This window comes from Pezoporus flaviventris, unplaced genomic scaffold (genome assembly GCF_033815535.1).
Source record: "Pezoporus flaviventris isolate CSIRO_AGI_PZ_B2104156 unplaced genomic scaffold, CSIRO_AGI_Pfla_v1 ptg000007l, whole genome shotgun sequence".
Classification (NCBI taxonomy): Eukaryota; Metazoa; Chordata; class Aves; order Psittaciformes; family Psittacidae; genus Pezoporus; species Pezoporus flaviventris.
The window spans coordinates 61,217,992-61,242,436 of NW_026892555.1; the positions used below are offsets into that span (position 1 = coordinate 61,217,992).

Consider the following 24,445-nt stretch of genomic DNA (forward strand, 5'->3'; position numbering starts at 1 on the left):
TCCTTGTACTGGACAAGAATACCCGGAGGTTTAGTCATATAACCTGAACCTAATGCCTGACCATGTATTATAGCAGGGGGGGTCATTAAAGTCTCCTGTCAATCACAAAAAAAATCATAACATATACAGCTTGAGTATAAGAGGATTTTAACCCGTATGTGGTCACCGCTTGTCAGTCCTCAACTATTTTGAGATCAAATGCTTCCCACTCTTTACGCCCTGCTGTGTAGTAAACACAGGATATGCAGAGAGGCCCACTGCAGAAAATTCACCCGTAATAATTGCATCTTTGATTAACCCGTGCCAACAGTGTGCAGGATTTGTGCCCCCCGATACCTCTCCCAGCCCCTGCCCTGTTTGCCTTCTTTAAGGAAGCGGTTTTGCAGAGGATAAGGTGGTGACACCGATAGAGATGTGTCGGTCCGAGTCTCCAGTGCTTCAGGCTTTTTCATCAATTGTTGCAGCTGAGCATCTCCAAGACCAGTGGGTAGTTGCTGATGAGCCAAGCAGACCGACCCAGAAGACGAGGAGTCAGAGTCTGGAAGCAGAGGATATAAATCTGGCTCGGATTCAGGGGACTCGGAGTCCAATCCTGGGTCGAACTCGGGGTCTCTGTTGTTCGCAGCTATGTCTTTCCTGTCAGGTGTCTCTCGTTCAGTACATGGCCATCTGCGGACCTGGCTCTTGCTTTCATCGGCTCAGGGCGTTGATTTTTTCGGCGCCGTTCCAGGTACCACAGGAGGTGCAAAAGTCATAGCTGCAGCACTATGATGGGGGTTAGGGGAGACAGCCCCTTCTGGAGCTGTGGTGGCAAATACAGAAGCTACCGCCGCCCTTTCCAATTTCATCTCTTTCAAAGTCTCGAACACCAATCTCCAAAGTGTAGAGTGTTTCTGTGCATCTTTGGTCCCTTTACTAACCTCGCGATCACGGGACCACTTTAACAGCCTCTGTAAGGCGGCGCTATCATATTGCAGTCCTCTCTTAGAGAGGATGTGTTGGAGGAGCTTCACCACTGCCTGTTCCTCTTTGGATAGCAAGTGCCCCATCTCCTCCTCGGCCGCTCACCTGATCAGAGTGAGATTCCCGAAGTTTTGCAGACATCTGACTTCCCAGTGCTGGGGCAGCGCTGACTTTCGGCCGGCTCTCCGCCCCCTCCTTTTCGTTGGACCTTCAAACTCTTCTTCGTCGAGTTACCTATCGGAGGGTCCCTGTTCGGGCGCCACTTGTTGATGCGGGAGTCACGGACAATGCAGAGACGATCAATGTGATCAAGCGATTGCCGAATTTATTACAAAGCCTTAACTCCTTATATACTATTTCTTACATGCACTTACAGTGAGTTGGCATATTATGGTTGGATACATGTCTTGAAGACCCTTAGTGACTAACATATAATTGGTTAAGCACAGGTGTGGGAACTTGACCTCGAAAGCTTGCCAACAGTCCACAGTTCTCATTAACTCAGTGAATTCCAGCTGCTTCTTATCTTGCTTGCTTAAGCTTCTTCGGGCCTCATGGCCTTGCTGTATCTTTCAGGATTATTCAGAGTTTATGTACTAATTATGCATTCTCCTGTGAGAACACTGTCTCCACATTTCAGTGACATAGGGCACTAGTAGTGTTTCTGTGTCTCATCCTGATCCCCGTGTGTGTACATTAGAGCATTCCAGCACTTTTTGTGACACAGATGGGTGATTGTGAGGAACTGAGCCCTCACCTGTGTCTGTAGTGAGGGCTCTATAACCTTCTAGTCAGAGCTGGGATTTGGAAAAGAAACCGGATAAAACAGGATTTAAACTAGAATTACCTTTTCTCACAGACACAGATAGGAGATAAATCTAATGAGATTGAAAGCGTCTTCATAGCGTAACATCATAGCATTGAAGTATATATGAAAGATTTGTCTAAGATGAAGTCTAAGAAGGAAGAAGTTAGCTTTATACCGTTGGCAGGGGAGACTTTATTTTAAGATGAAGAAAGTTGAAGGGATTTGGAGTTATGCGGTCCTGTTTCTGGAGTGTGTATGGTTTTCTTTTGTCCTGGTTTGTGATTTTGATCAATCATTAAAAAAGAATAGAAGTCGTTGACTGCACCTAAGTTTCACTGTGGGCTTCCAGGTATATAAATGAGATCCATATATGAAAGGTTTGTATGCCCACTCAAATCATACTTGTAGCTACTTCTTAATACTTGGCTAGTATATTCCAGCTCTGTACAGCATGTCAAGTTCTTACAAGTCTCCTTCATGTACTCATGCCTCTTACAAATTGGTGGGTCAATGAAAATTGCTGATTCAGGGCACAGCTTAGAGCAAAGGCAGCTGCAGCAGAGCATCTGCTTCTGCAGCATGCACAGGCAGCAGTGGTGGGTGTACAAGGCAGATTCTGGCAAATATACAGGTATGTAAATGTTTCATATTTAAAAAGGCAATCAAGTACAGTTGTGGGTCTTTTCAAAACAAGTACGTGGTTCTTTCTTATCTTTATTTTGTAAAATGGATTGGAAATTAGGAAGAGAATTTGTGAAAATTACAAGTCTAAAAGTGTCATAGTGCTATGGCCCAGAATAATGCTGTGATCTTCCAGCTGATGAAAACCTCGATAGCTGATGTTAGCTTTTGCTTACTGTGTTGTAGACACTCCTTGAGTCTATGGTGGATGCAGCAGAAAACCTGTGCCCAAATGTAATGAAGAAAGCTCGCATCCGTGAAGACCTGATTGAGGCTAGCACTGAGAAGATTTCCATCCCGCGCACTTTTGTGAAAAATGTCCTCTTGGAGCAGTCTGGAATTGATATCCTCAATAAAATTAGGTACTTTAAAAGAATAACTGAATAAAATTAGTTACAGAATTTGGATCTTGGGTTGCATGTATGTGTGTGTATAGTAGAAGATTTTTTGAATGCTTTGGTGACTCACAAGAAACTATATTAAGGAATTCAAAGAGCAGGAAATTGTCGACATGTCTGGTGAACTTAGTTCAAGACATTCAAATAGTTGGAATCTCCAGGGATGTTGACTTAATCATTAATGCATGTGCTTCTGTTTTATTTAGTAAGAGTTTGGGCTTATGGTACACAAATAACATATTCATGACTGATACCTTTTTTTTAACTTGTTTATGTTCTCAGGTAATATTGAGCTACTGGAATAGACGAAAATTGCACTTAACTTGCTTTTTATGTTAACAGTGCGCTGTCTGTTGCTGCACTTAGCCTTGTCCTGTAGCTGTAGAAATCACTTTAAAATTTTGTGTGGGAGTTGTGCACAGCAGTCAGACATACTTAAAAAATGGAAACTTGGATATTCAAACCACAAACCTGGACAGAAACAGTTACCCCAAACAACTCTTTGTTTGCTCTTTAAAAAGGAAAGTCTTTTACCTGACCTTTTGCTGCATCTTTCTTCGTATTAAGCAGATACCAGTTTAATGCAGTATAAGGTGGTTGACCTGTACTTAAACCTTTGCAGTTGCCATCATTTGTCTTAGGAGTCCTTTCTGCTTGATGGAAAAGCACATAATTTTCCATTGTGATGCTAATATCTTTGCAGAAGAGGGAAAACAGTAAGACTTAGAAATTAGCTTTGCAGGGTGCAGCAAAATTGGCAGGAAAAGGTGTTAAGAACTTTAGCTATGCCTTCAGAGTGTTTCAAATGCTTCAGGGAGTGAGTTGTCTTCACTTCAGTCCTGTCAAAGAAATCTTGACCCTGAGACAGCGATAGTTCCCGTTCCACCTGTAGAAGCTGCAACTGTCAGTGGGTGCCACACTGTTACCCTTCCTGCCTTATACTATTTGAAATTATTGTGTAAGTAACTGAAGAGAAATCCCTTCACTCTTGTTCTCTTTCTGTCATGGCTTGGCCACCATTCTACGTCTCTGTGAATTGCATTGCTTTTCCAAGGAGTTTATTATCTTTTTCCCCAGCCTTTGTGCAGCAGTAGTGCTAGCTCCAGATAGATATAGCTTTGTTAATCCAATGTAACTCAGTCTACACATAAAAACTTTAGAGCAAAATGATGTTACTTACCGGTAAGTGTCAGTTGAAACAGTTGCCCTTGACACTGTAAGGGCAGGCATACATGCTTGTCAGCTGCAGCTCAGCTGCCTTCCACAGCCTGAGCCTTTTGTACTGTGGCCAACGATGGGACTCCAAGGGAACAATTCAAGGTACACATTTCCTTGGTAAGAGGTTACCAGTGAAACCTCAATTCAGGTATGGGGTGTGTGGGTGTTCCACATACATCTGTGTAATGGGAATGGCAGACATTAAGATCTTCAAACAAAGCGGTTACCTAGAGCAAAAAGAGGACGCCAAGTTATGATGGTAAGGACTGGAGAAGCAGCATTGTACAGTTGTTGTTTAACTGGCAGACAAACACAAAAAGAAATAGAGAAAATGCCTGGATTGTAGTAGTGTTAAACAGGCAGCACTGTTCTAATCCCATTCACCTGAGGTTCACGTTTCTCTGACTCCAGAGGTGGAGTGTTCCGTGCTGCATTTCACATGTGGTTTTAATTCAGCTCTCTTACCCAGATGTTTTCATTTCAGCTTTTAGAAAAATGTGAGAAGCAGGTTAAATATGGTACAGAGGCTCTTCTGTTTATTATGTGATTCATGAGTTTATTTCTGAAACCTGCAGTCATGTAGCCTGACACCCTGTAATGTTTTACTTCAAATAAAGTGACAGCCCTGTGGATAATCATCGCACTGTTGAACGTGTAATAGAGACAAAATTCTCCTGTGTGAATTAAAATTTTCTCTGTCTCATTTTAATCTTCACACAGTGAAGTAAAGCTAACAGTGGCTTCTTTCCTGTCTGACCGAGTGGTAGATGAAATCCTGGATGCACTTTCCCATTGCCATCACAAACTGGTGAGTATTTGCATGGTTGATAGCTGAATCTGCTGGGTATTTTAACAATGCCACTGACATTCATAACTTGTTCAGTTTCCCCCTAGCACAGCTCTATTTTGAAATTGTTCTTATTTTCATTGGCATCACTGACATAATTTGAAGTATGATTGTGGGGCTCCTGCCTCCTTGCTTTAAGGAAGATATAGCCTTGGGAAAGGCTGCATTATATATTTGTCCTATTATCTTTTGCACTATTGTCAGATCTAAAATAGAAGTGCCATCAGGATGTAGCATTGAGTCATTAGTTACAAACAGTGCCAGTACTTGTTCTGGTGAGATGATAAGAGTTGGTTGCTCATGAAATGAGAGGTAAAATTTCATTCTTTAGAGAAGGGACTGCTGAGATCTTGTTCTCTGAACAAGTACATCTTGAGGCTACCTCAGAAAAATAGGTATAAAGTTGGAAGAGAAAGGAGTAGAAACATAGCAAAGGAAACACTGTTTTGTTATTTGAAGGTGCTTAGCTGTCGGAAGGCTCAGTTGTTTATTATAAAGGTTGTTGCTTCACCAAAAGTAGAAGAAATAACCAACTGTGTACCTACAGAAAAACGTTTCTACTTCTAATGTAAGTAAATTACATTTAAGGGCCTTTGTAAGGAATATCCAGTGCTTTTTTTTTAAAGAAGCTATTGGGTGGTCATCCTCCTGGTTGAAATTGCTCTTCATTTCTAATTGAAACTTGTCTGGCTTCAGCTTGCAGTCATGGATTTTTTCAGATGCTTTTCACCACAACATAAGGGAACCATATATATTTCTCTTTATTTCTTCTCTGTGAAAATCCTCATACACAGAAAACAAATCACACTTTCTCCCCTCCCCCCTTTTTAAAGATAAAAAAAAATAAAAAAATAAATGACTGTTATTTGAGGGTGTGTCTTCATGATACAGAGCAGCATTGTGTAAAGTTACCACCTCTGGTCTCAGGAGCTATGCAGCAGTGGCCACGTTGATGAGCTGCAGTTAGTCCTGGAGCAGACTCAGCTGGCATGAGCAGTGGGCTGTCTCTGTCCAGTGTTATTGCACAACATGGTCATGCCCCGACTCTTGCACAGTAAGTCATTTTCTCCAGTCTTTGAGTCACTTCAGTAAGAATCCACTGCACTTTGTCCAGCTGTTTTAAAAGCCTCTTTTAAAACTATGGTCCCAGAATCAGACGACTATTCCAATATTTTAACCAACACTATATATAGGAACAAAACTGTTTTTCTCCTGATACTCTTTACTCTTCATATTTACATAGCCAAGGAGGTAAGAGTGCCTTCCTTTTGTCAGTGTTTCAGTGGTACCTCATTTTCAAAACTGGGGTTTGCTCCCTCCCAGTAATGGTTTCTGGATGCTTGACACTTGCTGCTTTTCACGATTGTGTCCATAGCTAGTTGCCTTAGTTCCTAAGGAATGATTGTCTGTACATTCTTTTTTTGAGTTGATTTACTTTGTGATCCATTTTGGCCTGCATCAGGAACATGTCCTCTTCACTGTTTAACTCTCCTGTGTTTGTTAGCTGCAGATTATTTCAGATAGTACAGTACTATTGAAAACATTAAAGAGTAGGATTCTCAACAGATGCCGGTAGAGGAGCTCCTATCTAAATTGTCAGTGTGAGAGCTGGCAGCTAGTTCTTAATACAAGAAAGAGTAAATGTACTGATGGAGTTCTGTGCCAGCTCCTGAAATTGGAGTGTCATATACTAATACTTCAGCCACGTACAAATATCTGTGTATGTTACACTGGCACAGCAGTGTTTGATGTGAATTTGAAAAGTAAAACATATTCAGCAAGACCTGAGTTTGCTAATGATGATGATTAGCATTAATTATTATTTGAGCCCTTTTAGTGTGATTGAAGAGAAATCCATAAGAGCTCTCCAGTTGTTTTTTCTGAGTAGACACTAGTCTAAGTGAGCTATAATTGTCTCAGGTCATCTGTTTACTCCTTTTCATGGTTAACAGACTGCGATCCACTGGTTGTCCAGAGTCATGCTAGTGTTAAGCAGTGGACTACAGCTCTCCCTAGCTGTCTCTGAAGGTTTCTGTGATTAACTGATTTGGGCCAGCTGATCTTCAAATACTTGCTTTTAACTGATGTTATTTAATATCTTTTGTTAGCAACAGAACTAGGAAATAGTTCATCATTTTCCTGACATGTGGTTTATATAGCATTCTCTGTGCTCTTAGTAACAGTTCTTGCTATGCAGGTCTAAGAATGGATTTTATTATTGTTAGAGTATTTCATCTCTGATACTTAAAAAAAATAAATCTTATCCCTTAGATATATCAGTAAATAACTTTTTTTTTTTTTTTGCTTTTTTTATGGTAGCCCTAACCTAACTCTTCCGGGAAACAGAAGTGAGGTATTTAACAAAGCTCTCCTGTGTTTTGAATAGCAGGTGCTAACAGTTTGGCCATCTAATAGTTATGAAAAGTGTATTCACTGAAATTGTACTGGTCTTTGTGTTATTTAATTAAAAACAACAAACAAACCCACAACAAAACAAACCACAAATAAAAAAAAAACCTTAACAAACAAACAGACAAAATTGTCCTGGACAAAGCTTCTCTTCCACCCCTTTGTTTTCTTTGTAATAAAGGCAGAATAAATGCTGAGGAAGTCCCATAATACTATTATAAGTCAAAAGTAGGACATCTTTTTATCTGATCTTTTTCTTTTTTCCTATTAGAATGTTATCTCTTCCCTCTTAGAATGTGTGATTGTCGTGGTTTAAACCCAGTCAGGTAATTCGTTCACTCACCCCCCCCCCCTTCTTTCCCTCCCCCTACTCCCGGAGGGCCGGAGAGGAGAATCGAAAAGAATGCAACTCCCACAGGTTGAGATAAGAACAGTTTAGTAACTAAGGTATAACACAAATCACTACTGCTACCACCAATGATAATAATGATAAAGGAAATAACAAGGGAAGAGAATACAACACCTCAGCACCAGCTGACCGATAACTCGCCCCCCAAGCCCAACCAAGCACCAACCGATACCTCCTCCAACCCTGCAGTCTCCCAGCCCTTCCGGCTCACTCCCAGTTACCTCCTGGGCATGACGTGCTGTGGTATGGAATACCTCTTTGGTCAGTTTGGGTCAGGTGTCCTGTCTCTGCTTCCTCCTGGCTTCCCCTCCTCCCTGGCAGAGCATGAGGCTCACAAAGTCCTTGGCCAAACCAAAACATTATTGTTATCAGCTCTGTTCCCAGGCCGAAAGTCAAAACACTGCACTGCACCAGCTACCAAGAAGGAGAAAAATGACTGCTACTGCTGAACCCAGGACAGTGATGGAAGGGGTTCCGTTAAAGAAAAAACAACAGAAAACCGAAACAAACCTTGTGTGAAGATTCACACACACAACTGAGATTTGCTTTTGTAATTGGCCTTTTAGGATCTGTGAATACTTAAGTTCTGTAAGCTTTCTGGTTGGGTTTGGTTTGCCTTTTTTAATAGTTTGATTGATGTGCTCCTGTCTTTATCCTTGCCTCCAGGCTGACCATTTGACCAGACGTGGCAAACCACTTCCACAGCAGGAATCACTGGAAATTGAGTTAGCTGAAGAAAAACCAACTAAACGCTCTGTTATCACAGTTGAGGAATTAACAGAGATAGAACGTTTGGAGGACCTGGACACCTGTATGGTAAGACACATTCCTCTGCCCAGTTAAGCATGCAAATAACTGGAAAAAAATGCTTTTCCAAATGTCATTTGGCAATTTCATGTTATCAGGAAACTGAAGTTAGGAATTGTCTTGTAGAAAAAATAAATGTTAGCTTGTGAACATTGAGTTGCATGTTGCTGTTCAGCAAAGGAAGAGCTTTTCCCTTCATTTCTCCTTTTCTGGTACCTATTCAAGGGCCTATCCCTTGTCTACATTGCTGCAATCAAGCTTAATACACTAAAACCTCTCCCACTGGCCACAGTTTCACAGAGGTTTTAGTTGCAGGAATAAATTGGATCGTGCTGTCCTTTGACAACACAAATCCATGTCTTCATTCTGCTTGATGTGGATTCCTCTGAGCCATGACAAAAAATGCTTCTGCCTGGAAGTTGTATTATCGACCTTGAACAGAAGTTGGCTTCTTTAAAAGTAGCTTTTGAATGTATGGAGGAAGTCTTAAAACCTTGAGACTGGGCTGCAAGTGATCCTGGAGGGCAAGCTTTTCAAAAGTAATTGATTTAAGAGTATGAGATTCAGTAAAAATGCTGAACATAAATCACTGAAGTACTTTATAAAATTCTTAAAAATTTAAAAAACTTCTATTATAAAGATTACTCCGTGTCATATAATGATTCTTTGAGATGTAAATCCACAGAATTAGAAATTAATGGTTTTCTACCTGTTTCCAACCTCAGACCCCCCTCCACCCAGCTCACTCTGTTGAGGAACTCTACTGCGGACAGGAACTTCAGGGGGCACGTCTCTATTAGAAATTAGTCAGTGTAATAGATGGTGTCTGCTGCAAGGGATGGGCTTTCTCTTCTGCTTTCCTGCCTTTCCCAGGAAGCTAAACTGGCATAAAAATGGGTTGTGTCTTTTTGTAGAAGCTTTATTGATTCAATTCCCTGAGTAGACTTACTGTAAAGTCAGACGAGTACAGCTCGAGAGAAGGAACAGCAGGGTTGCTCCTTTCTGCAGCAGCTATCTTCTGTTCTCACGTAACTGTATAGAACAAAAACACACCTTCATTGGAAATACCAGATTAAAAATCATTCTCTCTCCCTTCCAAATCTCCTTCTTCACCAATATTTGATTTGGTGAACTATTTGTCTGGACATCACAGGTCACTTTGAGGTGTGTATTGCTGATGGCATCATCTCGCTCATCACTGGTACTGTCAGGTTCCAGAAGCGTTCTGTAGCCAACATTCAGTAGTCATTTTTAGCCTTAAGTCCTATGGGAGAGAGACTTCCCAGTAAAATGTGTGGCATCTGAACCCTGTACCTCTAAGTTAATTTTTACATGCTGGCTTCATTTATAGAAAAATAAGCTAAGTGCTCACTTTGATACCCCACTCTTCCCCTTGAAATTTATTTTTGCAGCCTGTTAAGAATAATAATTCTTTGAGAATGTCTTTATCTTGTATCACCATGGATATATGAAAGGATCCTATTGCTATGCTGCTATCTTTCATTTTGGTTATATTAAAATAATAGAAATGTATCAATGCTTACACTCTGTAAAAGATGCATTAGATGCTAACGGTACTTATCTTCAGAAAGGTTTATATCTCTCTTCGTTCAGTTCTTTCACCCTCTTCTTGAACAGAGATTCAAATACCTTTGTGACACAGATTCTCATCAACATATGATTTCTGAAGAGAATGAAGCATAAAATAAATACGAGGCAGTAATCTTAATGCTAAAGAATCCATTCATTAAAAACTGTGATCCATTTTTAAGAGCTGCTTTTTGCATCCTGGCTGAAAGTGATATTGGTTGCTGTTGTAAAAAAAAATATATGGATAGCCCCAGGAGGCAGAGTAATACTGGGATTTTTATGGAGCTAGTGTTCTATCTGAGGTTTTTGCAACTAAAAGCATCTTAAGAATGGATTTCATGCATCTTTGGGGTGGAGTTAGAAATTCAAAGATAGCATTTTCCAAGTGATGCATTTTTGCTATAGGAAAATCCTATGGATTTCAGATATTGTCTTAGAAAAATTGAGAGGATTTGTGGCAGATGTGTCATACAGATATTTGCATGGAAATAAGGATCCTTCTGAAAGGGGCATCAGTGAATGCTTTGTGAGCCGCTTAGTGCAGGAAACAGATATGTTGCTGAAAGATTTTACTAGAAAGAGAAGCATGTGGTTTTGTGAACTATAATTATTTTCAGTCTTAGATGAGATACAGCTATGTAGATCCCACTTCCAAAATAGCTTTAGTCCAGAACGCTGCCTTGTTTGGCCATTGGAAATTCCTAAGCATTACAAAGTGTGATGAACAAATCTTAGTCTTGTGAGTAGATGATGCACCTGCTGAGTATTCTGTTCTGCAAACCTCAAACCTGAAACCTTGAATTTCAGCTTGGTGGTGTGCATGTTTGGGAATCTAATCTCTTAACTGCCAAAAAAATACAGAACCTGGGATGGGGCTGATCAGGTTGCTGGGATGCAAGGAAAAACTTGCCTTGTCTATCAGTTTGCTCCAGCTGGTTGTCAGGTTGTCTGGGGAAGAAGAGATTTTGGTCTTACAGGAGAGGCACTGAGTTTGGACCATCGTTTTGGGGTAGCTATTTTTTTTCCATTTGCAAAATTGGATTCATTTTTCAAACCCATTTATCTCCAGCAAGCTGGTTCTCTTCATTCTTGTTTTCTTCAGCAAGCTGATACTCAGCTAGTATTCTAGCTGAGGCAGGGTATGCAACAACATGTTGTTATTTACCAACCTCCCTTGAAGGTGTATTTGAACAATGTGGGGGAAAATGGATCCCAGTTCAGTTTTGATTCTGTGGTTTCAGGTAGATTATGCAGCACTGTAGTTAGGTGAATGACTATGAATGAGGTAGGTGTATTTGTAATAAAATGCTTATGAGCTATTTGGTCTTATATGCAGATTGAAAGGGGAAGGCAGGAAGGTTTGTTTATAAAACTTGGACTGGCAGCATAGGGATCTGAAACTGCTGCTGGTGATAGATCAAACAAACAGGCATTTATGCATTTCACAGCTTGCCCACCTATTCTGAAGCTGGGTACAGAGTAGTTGTGGCTTGGAGCATTTCCAAGTCAGTTGCCGTGGAAAAAAAGAGACTTTAAAATGTTATTTCTAGTATTTTTTTGTTGTGGGAATTAGGACTTAACTACACACCAAGTGTGCAGTTAAAGCTTATTAGCTTTAACTACGGATATGATTTTCATCCAGCCTTTAATGATGGCCTAAGAGCCCATAATATGAAAGTTTTGTCAGTCATACCAGAATTTGCTAGTCTGTTAAATGAGCTCTGAAGAACATTGGGAGCTATTGAGTGGTCCAGTGTAGGACGCAATAGCTGGAACATTATGAACCCGAGAGTTGACACCTCCCTGAGCTGCAGTACAATAAATTGATGGTTCCCTAATCTGCAGCTTAGTTGTCTATGTTTAATTAGGGCTGCATTGATGGTAATAAGTAATTAGATAAAAGTTGTGTGCAAGTAAGATTGAAAGAAAAACCTTTATGCAGAAGATTACTTACTGTTCTCAGGTTAAAGAAAGAATCATGTCCTGATTTTCAGAGCTTAGACTCAGTCATGAATTAACTTCATCAAATAGGATGGTTTCTCTAAATTTTTTATGACAAGTGTGACACATTTTAAATTAATACATACATTTTAAAACTAACTTTAAATAAAGCATCCTTTTTTTACTGAGATTGAATATCATGTATCTTGGCATGTGTAATTGATTAGGTAGATACTAATGGATTTAATTTTGCATAAAGTTGTACTTTATCCTGTCACAGCCGTTAGTTCTTTGCGGAAGTGAGAGATTTTAAATAGTGCTCAATTTCCCACCAAAAGGTAATGGAGCATCTTTGTTAGATTGTGTTTAACAATTATGTTCTAAGGTGGTTTTTTTTAATTAGCTGTTGGAATGTTTGTTTGGCTTTCAGAGTGCAAACAGGAGATCACAAGAGTAGAGTCGCTATTTAAATAAAAGTTCTAGGAGAAATAGGTTTTTACTAGAAATCCATGTACTCATCATCTTTCAAATATCCATTTCAGCAGTATAATTTCATCGCTGTAGATAGTAACAAGCATACAGCTGCCATAAGTATCATTTTTAGAGCAAAGCAGAAGTTATTTGCACTATGAAGCGGTATGGTAGGAAATTGTTTGAAACACATAAAGGAATTGTAGGTTGTAATACACCAGTCTGCTTATAAATCTTCTTTAAGGCCTTTCAGTGTCAGATTGAAATGCTTGGATGGTAAATTACATGTTTGCAAAAATGCTTGTAGCTAATAGAAAATGACTGCCTCTGATGAATGCTGAATCTTGGCCATTTCTCATCTATTTCTAATTTTAACCGTAGAAATGGTTCATTTCGATGGAGGACAGTTGTTGTTTTTGTTTAGTGGTTTTGTTTTTGGTTTTGTTTTAATAGGCTATGAGCAATATATTAATGTTTTAGTCTTTATTGAGCAACAGATTTCACTTGTACAGTGGAGAATAAAATTTGCAGAAGTAGCAGAACTCCTATAGATTGATGGTGTATGTTTCTTTCCTGGGAATGTTCTAACTAGCCATTGTCAAAGATTTAGCAGGTTAGTCCAGTATTGAGGTGAAGACTTATGAACCCATGGGTTCTGAAAGACAAGGAGCATGTGAACCTCAGTGTTTTCAGAGAAAAAGGAGAAATTTCTCTCACCACACCAGAACTGAATTTATTTTGTATTTTAAATAAAACTCATAAAGTACCACCTGGAAGCTTTCTCTCCCCACTCCCTCATCCAAAACAGAATTAAAACAACAGAAACCCCTTCAGTTGTTTTCACTGGAGGAAGGAGAAAATCATGGTACAGACTCATTTACATGTGCGCTGATACTCTAGGAAATGAAAATAAAGCAGATATTCTCCAGTATGCCCTGAAGCTCTTCCACATCTGATTCCCATTGCTGTTCAGCTGCAGCAGAATTTTCTCAGGCATAGACAGCTTGTTGGATGAAAGACTAAACACCTACTGCAGTAACACCCTAGTTCCTATTGGATTCCCTGTTCTCTTGTGCTATAAATAAAGCTCTAGCTCTGTGCCTGGCTTAATCCAGGAAAAATCATTGTTCTTGCTGAAAAGAGCATTTCCACTTTCCCCAGTACACAGTTCACTCTTTCTTGCCCACACCCTCACACCTGTACTGGTATTATCACAGGCTCACTATTAACTGAGTGTGGGAATTGGTTCAGCTGAAAATTAAGCTTTTTATGGAGGATTTCTTTCCCAGGTTTGTTTACAGCCAGACTAGTCCCCTGGTTGAGTTACAAAACAAATCCTGAGCGGCAAGAACAAGCAGGCAGGGATGAAGGCAAAGGCAGCAGCCTGGATGAATGCTGGATTAAATTGATTGTGACACATGAGTTTCTCTCTTGTATACATTAGCAGAAATGGGCCTTTGATGTGTAGTAAATACAGCACCCTGTGGGAAGCTAGGAATTGGCATTATGGTATGCGAGAGTATTCTTGGCTTCTGAAAAGGCTTCATCACAGGCATGTGAGCAAATCTGCTTCAGTGGGAGTCCAGTAATATTTCTGACTCACCCCAAACCAGGACAGTTCATGAAAGTATCACCAGGAGGGGCACAGCACAGTGCCAGTGTGCTCCCTAAGCCCTTCCCTACGCATGCAGTGCTACGGCTGAGAACGTAAGAGGTGAAGAGAGCCAGTGTGACAGTTTTGCAGAACCTGCAAATCCCTTATTTATTTGTAAGTTGTGTGTTTAGCCTCACCATCGGTATTATATCAATTTTAATTGTGAATATATGTTACCTATCTATTCCTGGATTCCTAGATACAGTTTTGCAGCATCCTTGCTGCCCTTGGAGGTCCTTATCTGTGTGTGTTCAATGCCTGTTACCTGTATAGACTACAAAGTGCAGTCACTTTCAGGCTTATTAGGGTTACATATTCCCAGCTGAAATGCTTTACGAGAAACCTGGCTTTCAATGTCTTTATCTTGGTCTCTGAGTGTAAGGAGATGATGGATAATTAATTGATATATAGTATGTTTTGTTTAAACCAACTGAGATTTCTTAAGAGTTCAAAGCCGTCTCTGAAAATCTAGGGTACATTATTTGCACAATATGAAGTAAAGGCTGTAATAAACTGCTTCTGTTAAAGCACTACATGATGTCTTAAGCACTACATGCTATCTTAAGAAAAAAAAAGTAGTGTAAAATAGGATTCTGTTTTCTGCTTAGGTTAGAACGAGAATTGTGAAGTGCAGCCGAGTGTTCTGTTTGCACGGTGGCACTTCTGTATCAGAAGCACACTGCCATTCTCTTGCTCCCTCACAGTGGGATGGGGGAGAGAATCAGAAAAAAGGTAGAACTCTGGGTTGAGAGGAAGGCAGTTTAATGAATAGAAAAGGAAGGGAAAATAATGATAAAAGAATGTATAAGACAAGTGATGCACAAAGCAGTTGTTCAGTACCCACTGACCAATACCCAGCCAGTCCCTGAGAGGCGGGTTTCCGTCCCCCAGCCAGCTTCCCCCCCCCCCCCCCCCCCAGTTTTATTGTTCAGCACAATGCCCTATGGTGTGGAATATCCCTATGGTCAGTTGGGGTCAGCTGTCCTGGCTGTATCCTCTCTCAGCTTCTTGTGCTCCCCAGCCCACTCGCTGTTGAGGTGTTACGAAGAGCAGAAAAGTCCTTGACTTGGTGTAAGCACTGCTCAGCAACAAATGAAACGTCATTGTGTTATCAACATTATTCTCATCCTAAATCGAAACCACCATAGCCGAGCACTGTACCAGCTACTAAGAAGAAAATTAACTCTATCGCAGCCAAAACCAGGATAATATCCACCCCTTATTTTATACCATCAATGTCATGCCCAGATCCTACACTTTCCAATACCTCCCAATTAATCACCTTCATGTTTCCTGTCTTGATATCTACACACAGGTATCTTAGTCAATGGGCCATCCCTCTAAAATATACATGAGCATCTACATGGCATACCTTCACCACCACGTTCTACACTCTCACCACAATGCAGTAGCCCAGATGGGTTTACCTCTGCACAGCCAATTGCTCTGCTTCCATTGCTGCAACCACCCCCACAGGGCATTTGCCACCATCCATAAGTCAGTGTAGATAGAGCACCATCCAGTTTTCTCGGTCAGCAGTATCTGTAGCTAGACTAAAGTAGTTACATCCTGTGTGGCAGTAGTTGCCTTACTGATTTTCTATCATTTTATTTCACATGTTGTGAAAAAGCCATGTTGAAAGGAGAGCTCAGTTACAAAGCACTCACTGAAACACTGATCTTGCGAGTTTAACTTCCCTGCAGTGGTTTTAAGAGGGAGTTTACTACTATGATGTTAGTCTGTGGCAAACAGAAAGGTCTTCTTGAACATGTAGCTATGCAGTGTACAGTTAGTGGGAGCCCTGACTGCTCAGTCCCGCCGTTCGCCACTGCATTTGAATACCTAGGCTGCAGGTAGAGTCACCCCATCAGACACGAGCAAGCTGTTGCAGGCTGTACCTGGACACCCAGATGAGAGAGGTGACTATCCCTACCTGGTTCAGTGTCAGTCAGCACTCATCCACAAAGCCAGCAGCAAGGATCACTTACCTACTTCAGGTAAAGCTAACAGGTTTTGAGGACAAAGACCCTTTACACAGTCTGGATCAGGGGGCATTTTGTCATCCCCTTTACCAGCAGAGCTGTGGAGTCAGTTGATGTTCAGCACAAATGGATACAGAATTCACCTTTCAACAGCCTCTGTTTATAAGAACCTACTCACACATTCCCACGGCAGATTAGCACGAGCTCCTTTGGAGTTGTTACAAAATCTTGATTCTGTAATCTTTGGCAGAAGAACAACCACAAATAGCAGGAGAATAACCTGAAATAGTGCTGTTTCTGTAACACACATCTGTCTGCAGCTATAATGCTTCTTGATTCAATTAATATCTGGCAAGTTGACTATCTCAGGTGCTTGAGGAGTTTTCTATATAGGTTGCATGGTCCTTTCTACTGTTTTTTGGTTCTTGCAGTGTCTCAAATGAATAACTTGGCACAAGTTACTTATCTGTACTGTATGGGGGAGTCTTATTTACTCTGAAACATGGAGAGCCTGCTGAAAATAGCATATGCACGAGTCTGTCTCGTGCACTAAGTGCACTTTATGGTTCTCAGTTCACCCAGAAGAATAGGAGGCTTGTAATTTTTTGCTCTGCAAAATCAATACCTCATATTTCTGGGATAAAGCATAGCGCTTATAGGAAGAGGGGAGTGGAAGTCTCTGTTAGGGCAAGTGGATGTCGATTACCATTAGATTTTGCTATGTTTTGTCAAGGAAAAGGAGGTTAGGATGAGCAGGGCTACGTGAATAGGAATTTTAAGTAACTACATAAAATCAAGCATACATAGTGCCAAAAATGTAGAAGACAGCTTCTGAGTCATCAAATCTTATCCCTTCTGTCACTGACAACTGCATCATGCAGTCCTATTCGCAAATCTATCAAGCTTCCTCTCAAAACATCTCTCTCAGATTAGAGGAAAACTTAGAAGTAAACAGACACTTCTATGTTATTCAGGTCAGCTAAAGCCTCATTGCAAAGTGGTGGGTGTATCTCTGCAGTAAGATCTTACTTCATGTGAGTAAAGATCAAATTACTGTGAATTTTTGAGGTCAGTAGTGACAGGATTGGAGTACTGATCTGAAACTAAAAGCACTTGAACTGGTGAAAAAAAATCTTCAATGAGCACATGTTAAAGAAAAAGGAATATGCAAGATAGACAAAGTGATTGAAGTGTCAGTGCCTCATGCCTGTCTGACCAAGCAGCATTATTTAAATCATGTATCACACTTAAGTGCTGGCACTCCATAGACCAACCTTTGAGTTTGCTATCCTGTCTTGGGTAATTATGATTGACCTCTTCTGTTAGGTTGTTTTAGAGACAAAACTTAAATACTCTACTGAGGTATTTCTGTTTCCCATGTAGGGTCTTAGAATATTTACTTGTTGTCTATCAAGATATTTCCTGGTTTTAATAGGGAAATACCTTGTTATAGTAGTTCCTGACAGGACTTAAAAGCTCAGAAGGTTGCAGGTTGGGTTTGGTTTTTTTTATGTTCGCAAAGTCTGATGGGTATAAAGATTTGCTGTGCATGCCGGAAAGATGTCTGAAATAAACTTAAATGAGAAGAGAACAGAACAGCAGCAGCTCAAGTACTGGGTTTTCCCCATCCAGGGTAAACTGTGCCTGATTGAATGTGATGCATCTCCCTGTAGCGTTTCTCCTTTGAAATGTCACTGCTTCAGTGCAGGTCTGCCCCCAAAAGGTCTAACGATGGTGGGAAGATGACTGATTTTTTTTTTTTTTTCTCCCTGGATTTCTACTTATCCTTTTGGTATCTGTTCACTCCAGGATGTTGGGAGGAAGCAGACATGCAGTTGGTTCTCGGTCCTGGGAAGCTCTACGGCAGGCAGATAGCACAGTCCCCATTCATGAAATCATAGAAGGGTTTAAGTTGAATGGGACCTTTAAAGATTATCTAGTTTACCCCCTGCTTTGGGCAGGGACATCTTCCACTAACTCAGATTGCTTAAAGCCCCGTCCCATGTGACTTTGAATGCTTCCATTCATGAATACCTTGCCTCAAACTTGCTTTAATGATGTTATTGCCCTGGGGTACCAGATACATATGGTGGCCGTCTTTAAAGAATTGCCAAAGAATATCTGAGACAGTTGTGCACCCCTCTGTATTTTCTGAGTTTAAGAACATTTTCTTCTTACTATATAGAAGTTTGGCTCATGAACAAAGTAATTTTTGCACCAGCATTTGCTGGCTGAAGGTAATGAACAGCCACAAGCAAGAAGGTTGTGGTGGCTTAAAGAAATAGTTTGTGCCACCTGACCTGCAGCAGCTATTTGTTCTACACTTAGTTTTTAACTAGAATAAATCAGCTGGAAGCATCCTTTTTGCTCATCTTAAAGCCCAGCTGCTGTAGAAGATGCTGCTAGCCTCTTCATGAGCAAGTAGAAAACAGAACTGATGATACAGAGCTGATGATATGGAGAATTGCTTTTTTTCTTGCAGTGGTAGTTGCAGGCACAGTTCCTTGCAGGCTACTAATTCAGAACATGAAATAAATTATTCAGTTTAGTAGTTTTAAGAACTGCTCAGTTTAATTCATGCATCTAATTCTTTACTCTTCATAATAAAAGCTTTGGATATTTATATGCAGGAATATTTATTAGCAGGAATTTTACATGACTTGAAAAATGCAGTAGCAGAATTATTTATTAAAATAATATATTGTAATGCTTGGTGAAATATTGAAGATTACATGAGCCACATCTCAGCAAGCAGAAAAGCAAAGGTTTCTTGGCTAGTAAAATGAAATGAGCTTAAGGGCAAATCTGTTGAGCTTATCTTACTGCAGTGCTACTCCTTTTCTCTCAGAAAATGTTGCTGTGCAAAGTATTCTAAAGGTCAGGCTGCTTTAGATGAGACTAATTGAATTAATTCTGAACCACAGCTCATTCTCTTGAGGAAGGGAAGGAAATAAACAAGTAAACCCCTTATATTCAAGTATGGATTATCTTGTTTCTGAGGCTTTCTATACAGATGATGAGACAGCTGCGTGTCCAAAGATTAATATGCAAAAAGGCAAGGTTGGTCAATTTACTGCTCTGATTTATAAAGAATACCTGAAGTTGATTTATTATTAATGATTTTATTACTATTTATTTTAATGAGTCAACAGATGTGTAACACATCTGCCAAAGGTAAGAGACTAGAAGAAGTTCGACTGACTGGAATGGTGTCATGGCAGTTTTACAGGTCAGGACTCCTTACAGCAAAACAAAATAGCAAGCGCTTGTGATAAAATGCTGTTTTCTTATTCCTCTTTCTTACCCCATAAAACACATATAGCTGAAACAATTTAGCAGTGGTTTAAAATGTCCTGGAAGAATCCTTCCAAATATTTTTTTCTGACAGCTCATTCCCATTTCGCACATCGGCACATTGTTACAATTCCCTGATTTGGTTCTGCTCGCGTGAATTTGGTTGGGATTTCTGGTTGTGGACTGGTGTTTTGTCTTTAGTGATGGCCTGTGTACACTGGGAGGCAGACCACTTTATTTTGCAGTTATGCTTAGTGCAAGTGAAGTGAAGGGAAGGGTTGGGTGGCCTCATGGTCTGTGGTATCTCAAGGGTCTGAAGACTGGCATCTGCAGAGCAGCCAGATTCCATGGTGTCTTCAGGCAAGTCCCTTAGGCTTTGCTTTGCTTGGTGGTGCTTCCTTGTCTAACCTGTTGCCTGCTGTGTGCCTCCCTCTCCTCCTTCTCCCTCCTTACCCCCACTCACAAGCTGTTTAGCACCTTTTAAGGTTTAATCAACTCAGTAGTCACACTCACTTAGGTGAGATCACTAAAGTGTTGAAAGTAGGAGTATCCGTAAGCCCTCGATGGATCAGGACCATAGACTGTAAACTCCCCCAAATCCTGGGATTGCTTCCTGTTATATACGTATCACTTTGCACTTTGGTCCTAATCACCTTTCCAGCCGCTTGTATAATGTAAGTACTTTTCCTACCCCTGAATTAAATACACAGAACGCATGGATGCTGTCTGAGAGAGAAACCATGGTGCAGATTATCTTTGAAATGTGCTGGAAATTTATTTTTAAAATGTTTCTCTCTGAATTCTGCAGTCTCTCCAGCAACCTCAGGGCAGCCCTAGTGAATCTTACAGAAGATAGGCAAGAGAAGAGAGAACATGGGTTCTGGCAGGGAAGCAGAGTAAGAGTGTATGTGTGTGTGGACAGCATACAAAAATGATAGTAATGAGGAGGTTTGCCTGTACCGCTGTTAGCTGAAAAAAACTGCATAAAACCAAAGTTTCTGAAGGTAAAAGAAAATAAAAAACAAACAAAGGGTGCCCCAAACAAACAAAAGCAATCAAACCAAACCCGAGGACAGCAGGAAAAAAGAGGAAGTGGAGCTGTGTGCAAGAACACCGTTCTTGCTATTCAAAGATAGCCCATCATATCTTAAAAATTTAAGCTACAGTTAACCTTAAGTGTATGAACTGTGACAAGTGAATCATTATTGTTGAAAATGTCGAAGCATTGAAAAACCAACTTTAATATCCCCGCAACAATTACATTCTGAAGTTCATGTTATGCACAGTCTGTTTTCTCTGCTGATAATTAAATGCCGGTGCGATATCCATTTGAAAATGCAGTACTTCCTTGCCTTGAAGTTTAATCCACACAGTGGCTGTTGACTTCTGCCACAAACACACTGCTAATACCAGCAGTGTTGTTACAGCAGTAGTACCCATTCAACTTGGAAGACAAAACCACATTTATAATAATTGATTTTTATTACTCTAAGTTAAGGAAGGGCATGACTGGTTACGTGCCACACGAGATGGGATACGGCATTGCTTCCTTTCTTTTAGTTTTTTTTCAAGGGGAGAGGGAAGGTCATGCGCTATTCATAGGCTGACTTTCTTATAATATGCCAAAAGTGCCGAAAGCCTGCACCTCTAAGCCTCCCTATAAGAAAGAGAAATACTGTTGCTTTGGCTTAAGTTTATATAAACCTCAAGAGAACACACTTGCATCCTTTTTTATTGCTTCGAGAGAAGCTTTGGGTTTTTTTTTCCTTCTTTTCCTGCTTTCCATAAAAAACTGCAGATTTTTAATTTAGAAGCTTCCTTCAGACTAGGAAATAACAGAATTACAGGGGTTTTCTCACTCCTGATGCCGGGAAAATTAAAACCACATTACAGGGGGACAGTAGGTGGCAGGTTGGCACCATTGGTGAGTGCCATGTATTGGAAACAAGCCTCTGAAAACCTGAATTTGTCCCAGTATAGGTTAAACATGGAAAAATGAAGTGTATAGCCCTCCAAATGCAAGGGATTTTTGCCCCATTCTTGCATGTCACCTTTCCTGCTAAGACTTCTCAGTGTTTTGGCTTTAATTTTCTTTATTTTGGTGACTCTGGTTTTGCCTCCTTTCCTGAGAACTGCTATTGCTTTGTCTTCCCCATTCATATTCTTTTTCCTTTCTTTTTTGCTGCATGGAGACTCTCTGCTGTACAAGTGTAAGTATTTTTTTAGCTCTGCTGTTTCTGGCCTACTGGTTTACGTTTTTGTGCTCCATTTGCCTCTGTACTGCCTTGTAAATCTCCTGGGAGACTGTAGTGTCATCCCTCTGCACCTACAAATGAAATAGGCATCAGTTCAGGGGTGAGACTGGATTTTACAAAAAGTTTCAGCTTAGCATACCATCTGAATTTAAAGCATCCCTTGTCTTTAAGACTAAACCAAAGCAGAGTGCTGATGTTGGATTCATAAGCACAAATATTGGTGCTCAGAAAATCTATTGATAATCATCATCCAGCTTAATGAAAGAATGGCTTAAAAATGGGCATAAACTATGGCTTTTTTGCCATTAGGTTGGAAGAGATGTCAGGGGTTATCTCAGTTTGGTCAGTTGTGTTTTCTTTATCCAGTTGAATCACCTTGAGCTTTTGACTCCTGTTCTCACCTTTTGTGCTGTCACCCTTAGCCATTAGTGTTTCTGCAGGAAGGAGAGTTGAAGGGAGCTGAATTTCAAGATGGAGGAGGAAATTGTGCATTAGTTTGCTTGAAATCTTTTGAAAGGGAAGTGACAGGAGGGTCCCAGAACATCCCTGTATCTAATAGAATTGAATATAAATTACTTTGGATGAGGAAGAGAAAAACATGGAAATGATCACATCCCTTAGCACTGAGAGTAATTTCAAACATCAGTATAATAAGAGAATGTGGAGTATTGGAGAACCTGCTGCTATAAGCACGTTGCTTTATAGCACTCAGACTGGTTTTATTTGTTGTTTTTAATTCCCAAGGTACTAGTGTTCTTCCACAGTTGATAATATAATTTAAAAGAAAAACCTCAGGAGAGCCCAGGTAGTTTTGTGAGTAAGGGAGTCAGCAGAGAGGAACCTGAGACACTGATCATGGTGAGAGATCCTGGGAGTTTAAAGTTGGGTGGGACATGTGAAGAGTGTCTAACTAAATAAGCCCTTATTTGGGAGCATGATGGAGATCTTCTGGCTCCCATCTCCTGCAGAAGGGTTCCTTTGTGGAGCCACCTCCAGAGATCTCAGTGGCACAGACTTCAAAGAGTGTCTCCCAGCACTCAGAGATGCAGTTTATATCTGTTCTGCTAGGCAGCGTACAGTATGCTCACAGAAGTGCAAGGAAGAAGTTCAGAAGGTGTTATGCTAAAATTGAAAGCCCATGAAAGATGTGGAAGAAGTGAAGGACGGGAGGTTGATACTAACAGTAAAGGGCATGAGTGAAATATAAGGCAGGAGAGACGCATTGTACTTGCGTGGCCAGAGATGCTGGGAAGGCAAAAAGTGTGCATCTGCCAGACCTGAACTACTTCCATGAACTGTGGGAAATGGGTCTAAGGCTAGGGAGAGGTAGAGATCTCTTCCTAAGAATTCAGCTATCTCCTCTAGTAATGACATGTGCTGTGCTGCTGTAGCATACTGTGTGGAAATATTAAGCTGAGATTAAGTCTAATGTTTTGTAAAAAGAGCACACTGGCCTATTTAAATTAATGCTTTGACCCATTTTGCTCTGTGTGTGATCTAGAAAGTTCACTTGGCAAGAAGCCTTTCATCTGTGCACTTTCTAAATAGGCTAGAAAACAGCAGTTTTTCAAATAAAAGTGTATGTATAGCTGTTATTCATGCTGTTAAAGCGAATGGGAGGCATCTCTATCCTTCTGCCTTTATCCCCAGCAACCAAGCTGCTGATGGATCATGCCAAGCTGACAGACAGTAAGTTACAGCAGTGGTCCAGCAACCAGCTTATGGGCATCAGCACAAGCTCTGCAGGGTCATCTGGGGGCATTTTCTTGTTTGAGAAGGAAGATGAAATCATTGTGTTCCTGGCTGTTTAGGGATGTCTTGGAGTGCTTAAATCCCTACACAGGAACCTCAGAATTTGCCCTGTGTTGTTTTGCATTGCTGCCCTGGGCCAATGCAGCTCTCAGCTTGTCTGTCTTCATCCAGGAGCACTCTGAATACTGGCTGTGAAGTTACTGAGTGATTTGAGGTCTCCTATCAGCCTTGTTTTCTGCCCTACTTTCTGACCTTCTCTAGCTCATGAGTTGCTTCATTATCCTACTAGGTGTAATCTTCAGTTGCACCACCCAAAAAAGTGGCCAGCAGACCAAAATGCATGCAAGTAAACATTGACAAGAGAATTGGGCTATGGCTGGAAATAAAACCAGGGACTACTGATGGTGACTCCTAATTGCTGTTCCCGAAATGCTGAATGGCTTCAACATTTCCTTACATGAGGTGTGGATGCCTGTGGTTGTTTCAGGTTTGGGTGATTGGCAGCTGTTGAGGTGTGCAGCTCAGATGTTGTCCAGCTGCCTATCAGTTGCACAACCCACTGCAATTTTGAGTGAAAAAGTTCAGCACCTCTGCAGCCACTTGCCATCAGATCCACTGCATTTAATTTATTGGTAACCCTGAAAGTAATGTTTGACCTTTTGATGCAGTAACATTTTCCTTCCTCATTAGTTTCAGGGTAAGTCAGCTCAGGTGGCAAGCTATTTCCTGGTTGTTCTTGAAATTGTATCATTTGCTGATGCTTGTCAAATGTGGAAGTGGAAACCTGTCTCTTTTTACCTCAGCGGTATGCATGGCAATAAAAACAGAGCTCTGTTGTGCAGACAATGCTATCACTATTCACTCTCTAGTCTTCAAGTTCTTTTCTGGTCTTCAGAAGATGGGTAATAACTTTCCTGCTATGAAAGTCTGTCATAATCCTGAGCATGTGAATAGTGGCATAATAAT

At 40.7% G+C, this 24,445-nt stretch overlaps 1 protein-coding gene across 8 annotated transcripts in view; it reads left to right on the forward strand.

The window, feature by feature from the left end:
• Nucleotides 1-24,445, forward strand: part of CARMIL1 (capping protein regulator and myosin 1 linker 1) — a 195,416-nt gene that overhangs the window by 146,100 nt on the left and 24,871 nt on the right. For 4 of the 8 annotated variants that reach the window (XM_061448954.1, XM_061448955.1, XM_061448958.1 and 1 more), the window contains 4 exons: nt 2,639-2,814; nt 4,789-4,876; nt 8,400-8,549; nt 21,665-21,682. In XM_061448954.1, coding sequence (XP_061304938.1) covers nt 2,639-2,814; nt 4,789-4,876; nt 8,400-8,549; nt 21,665-21,682 — 432 coding nt within the window. The remainder of the gene's footprint in view (nt 1-2,638; nt 2,815-4,788; nt 4,877-8,399; nt 8,550-21,664; nt 21,683-24,445) is intronic. The other 4 variants (XM_061448956.1, XM_061448961.1, XM_061448957.1 and 1 more) reach the window with 1 other exon arrangement.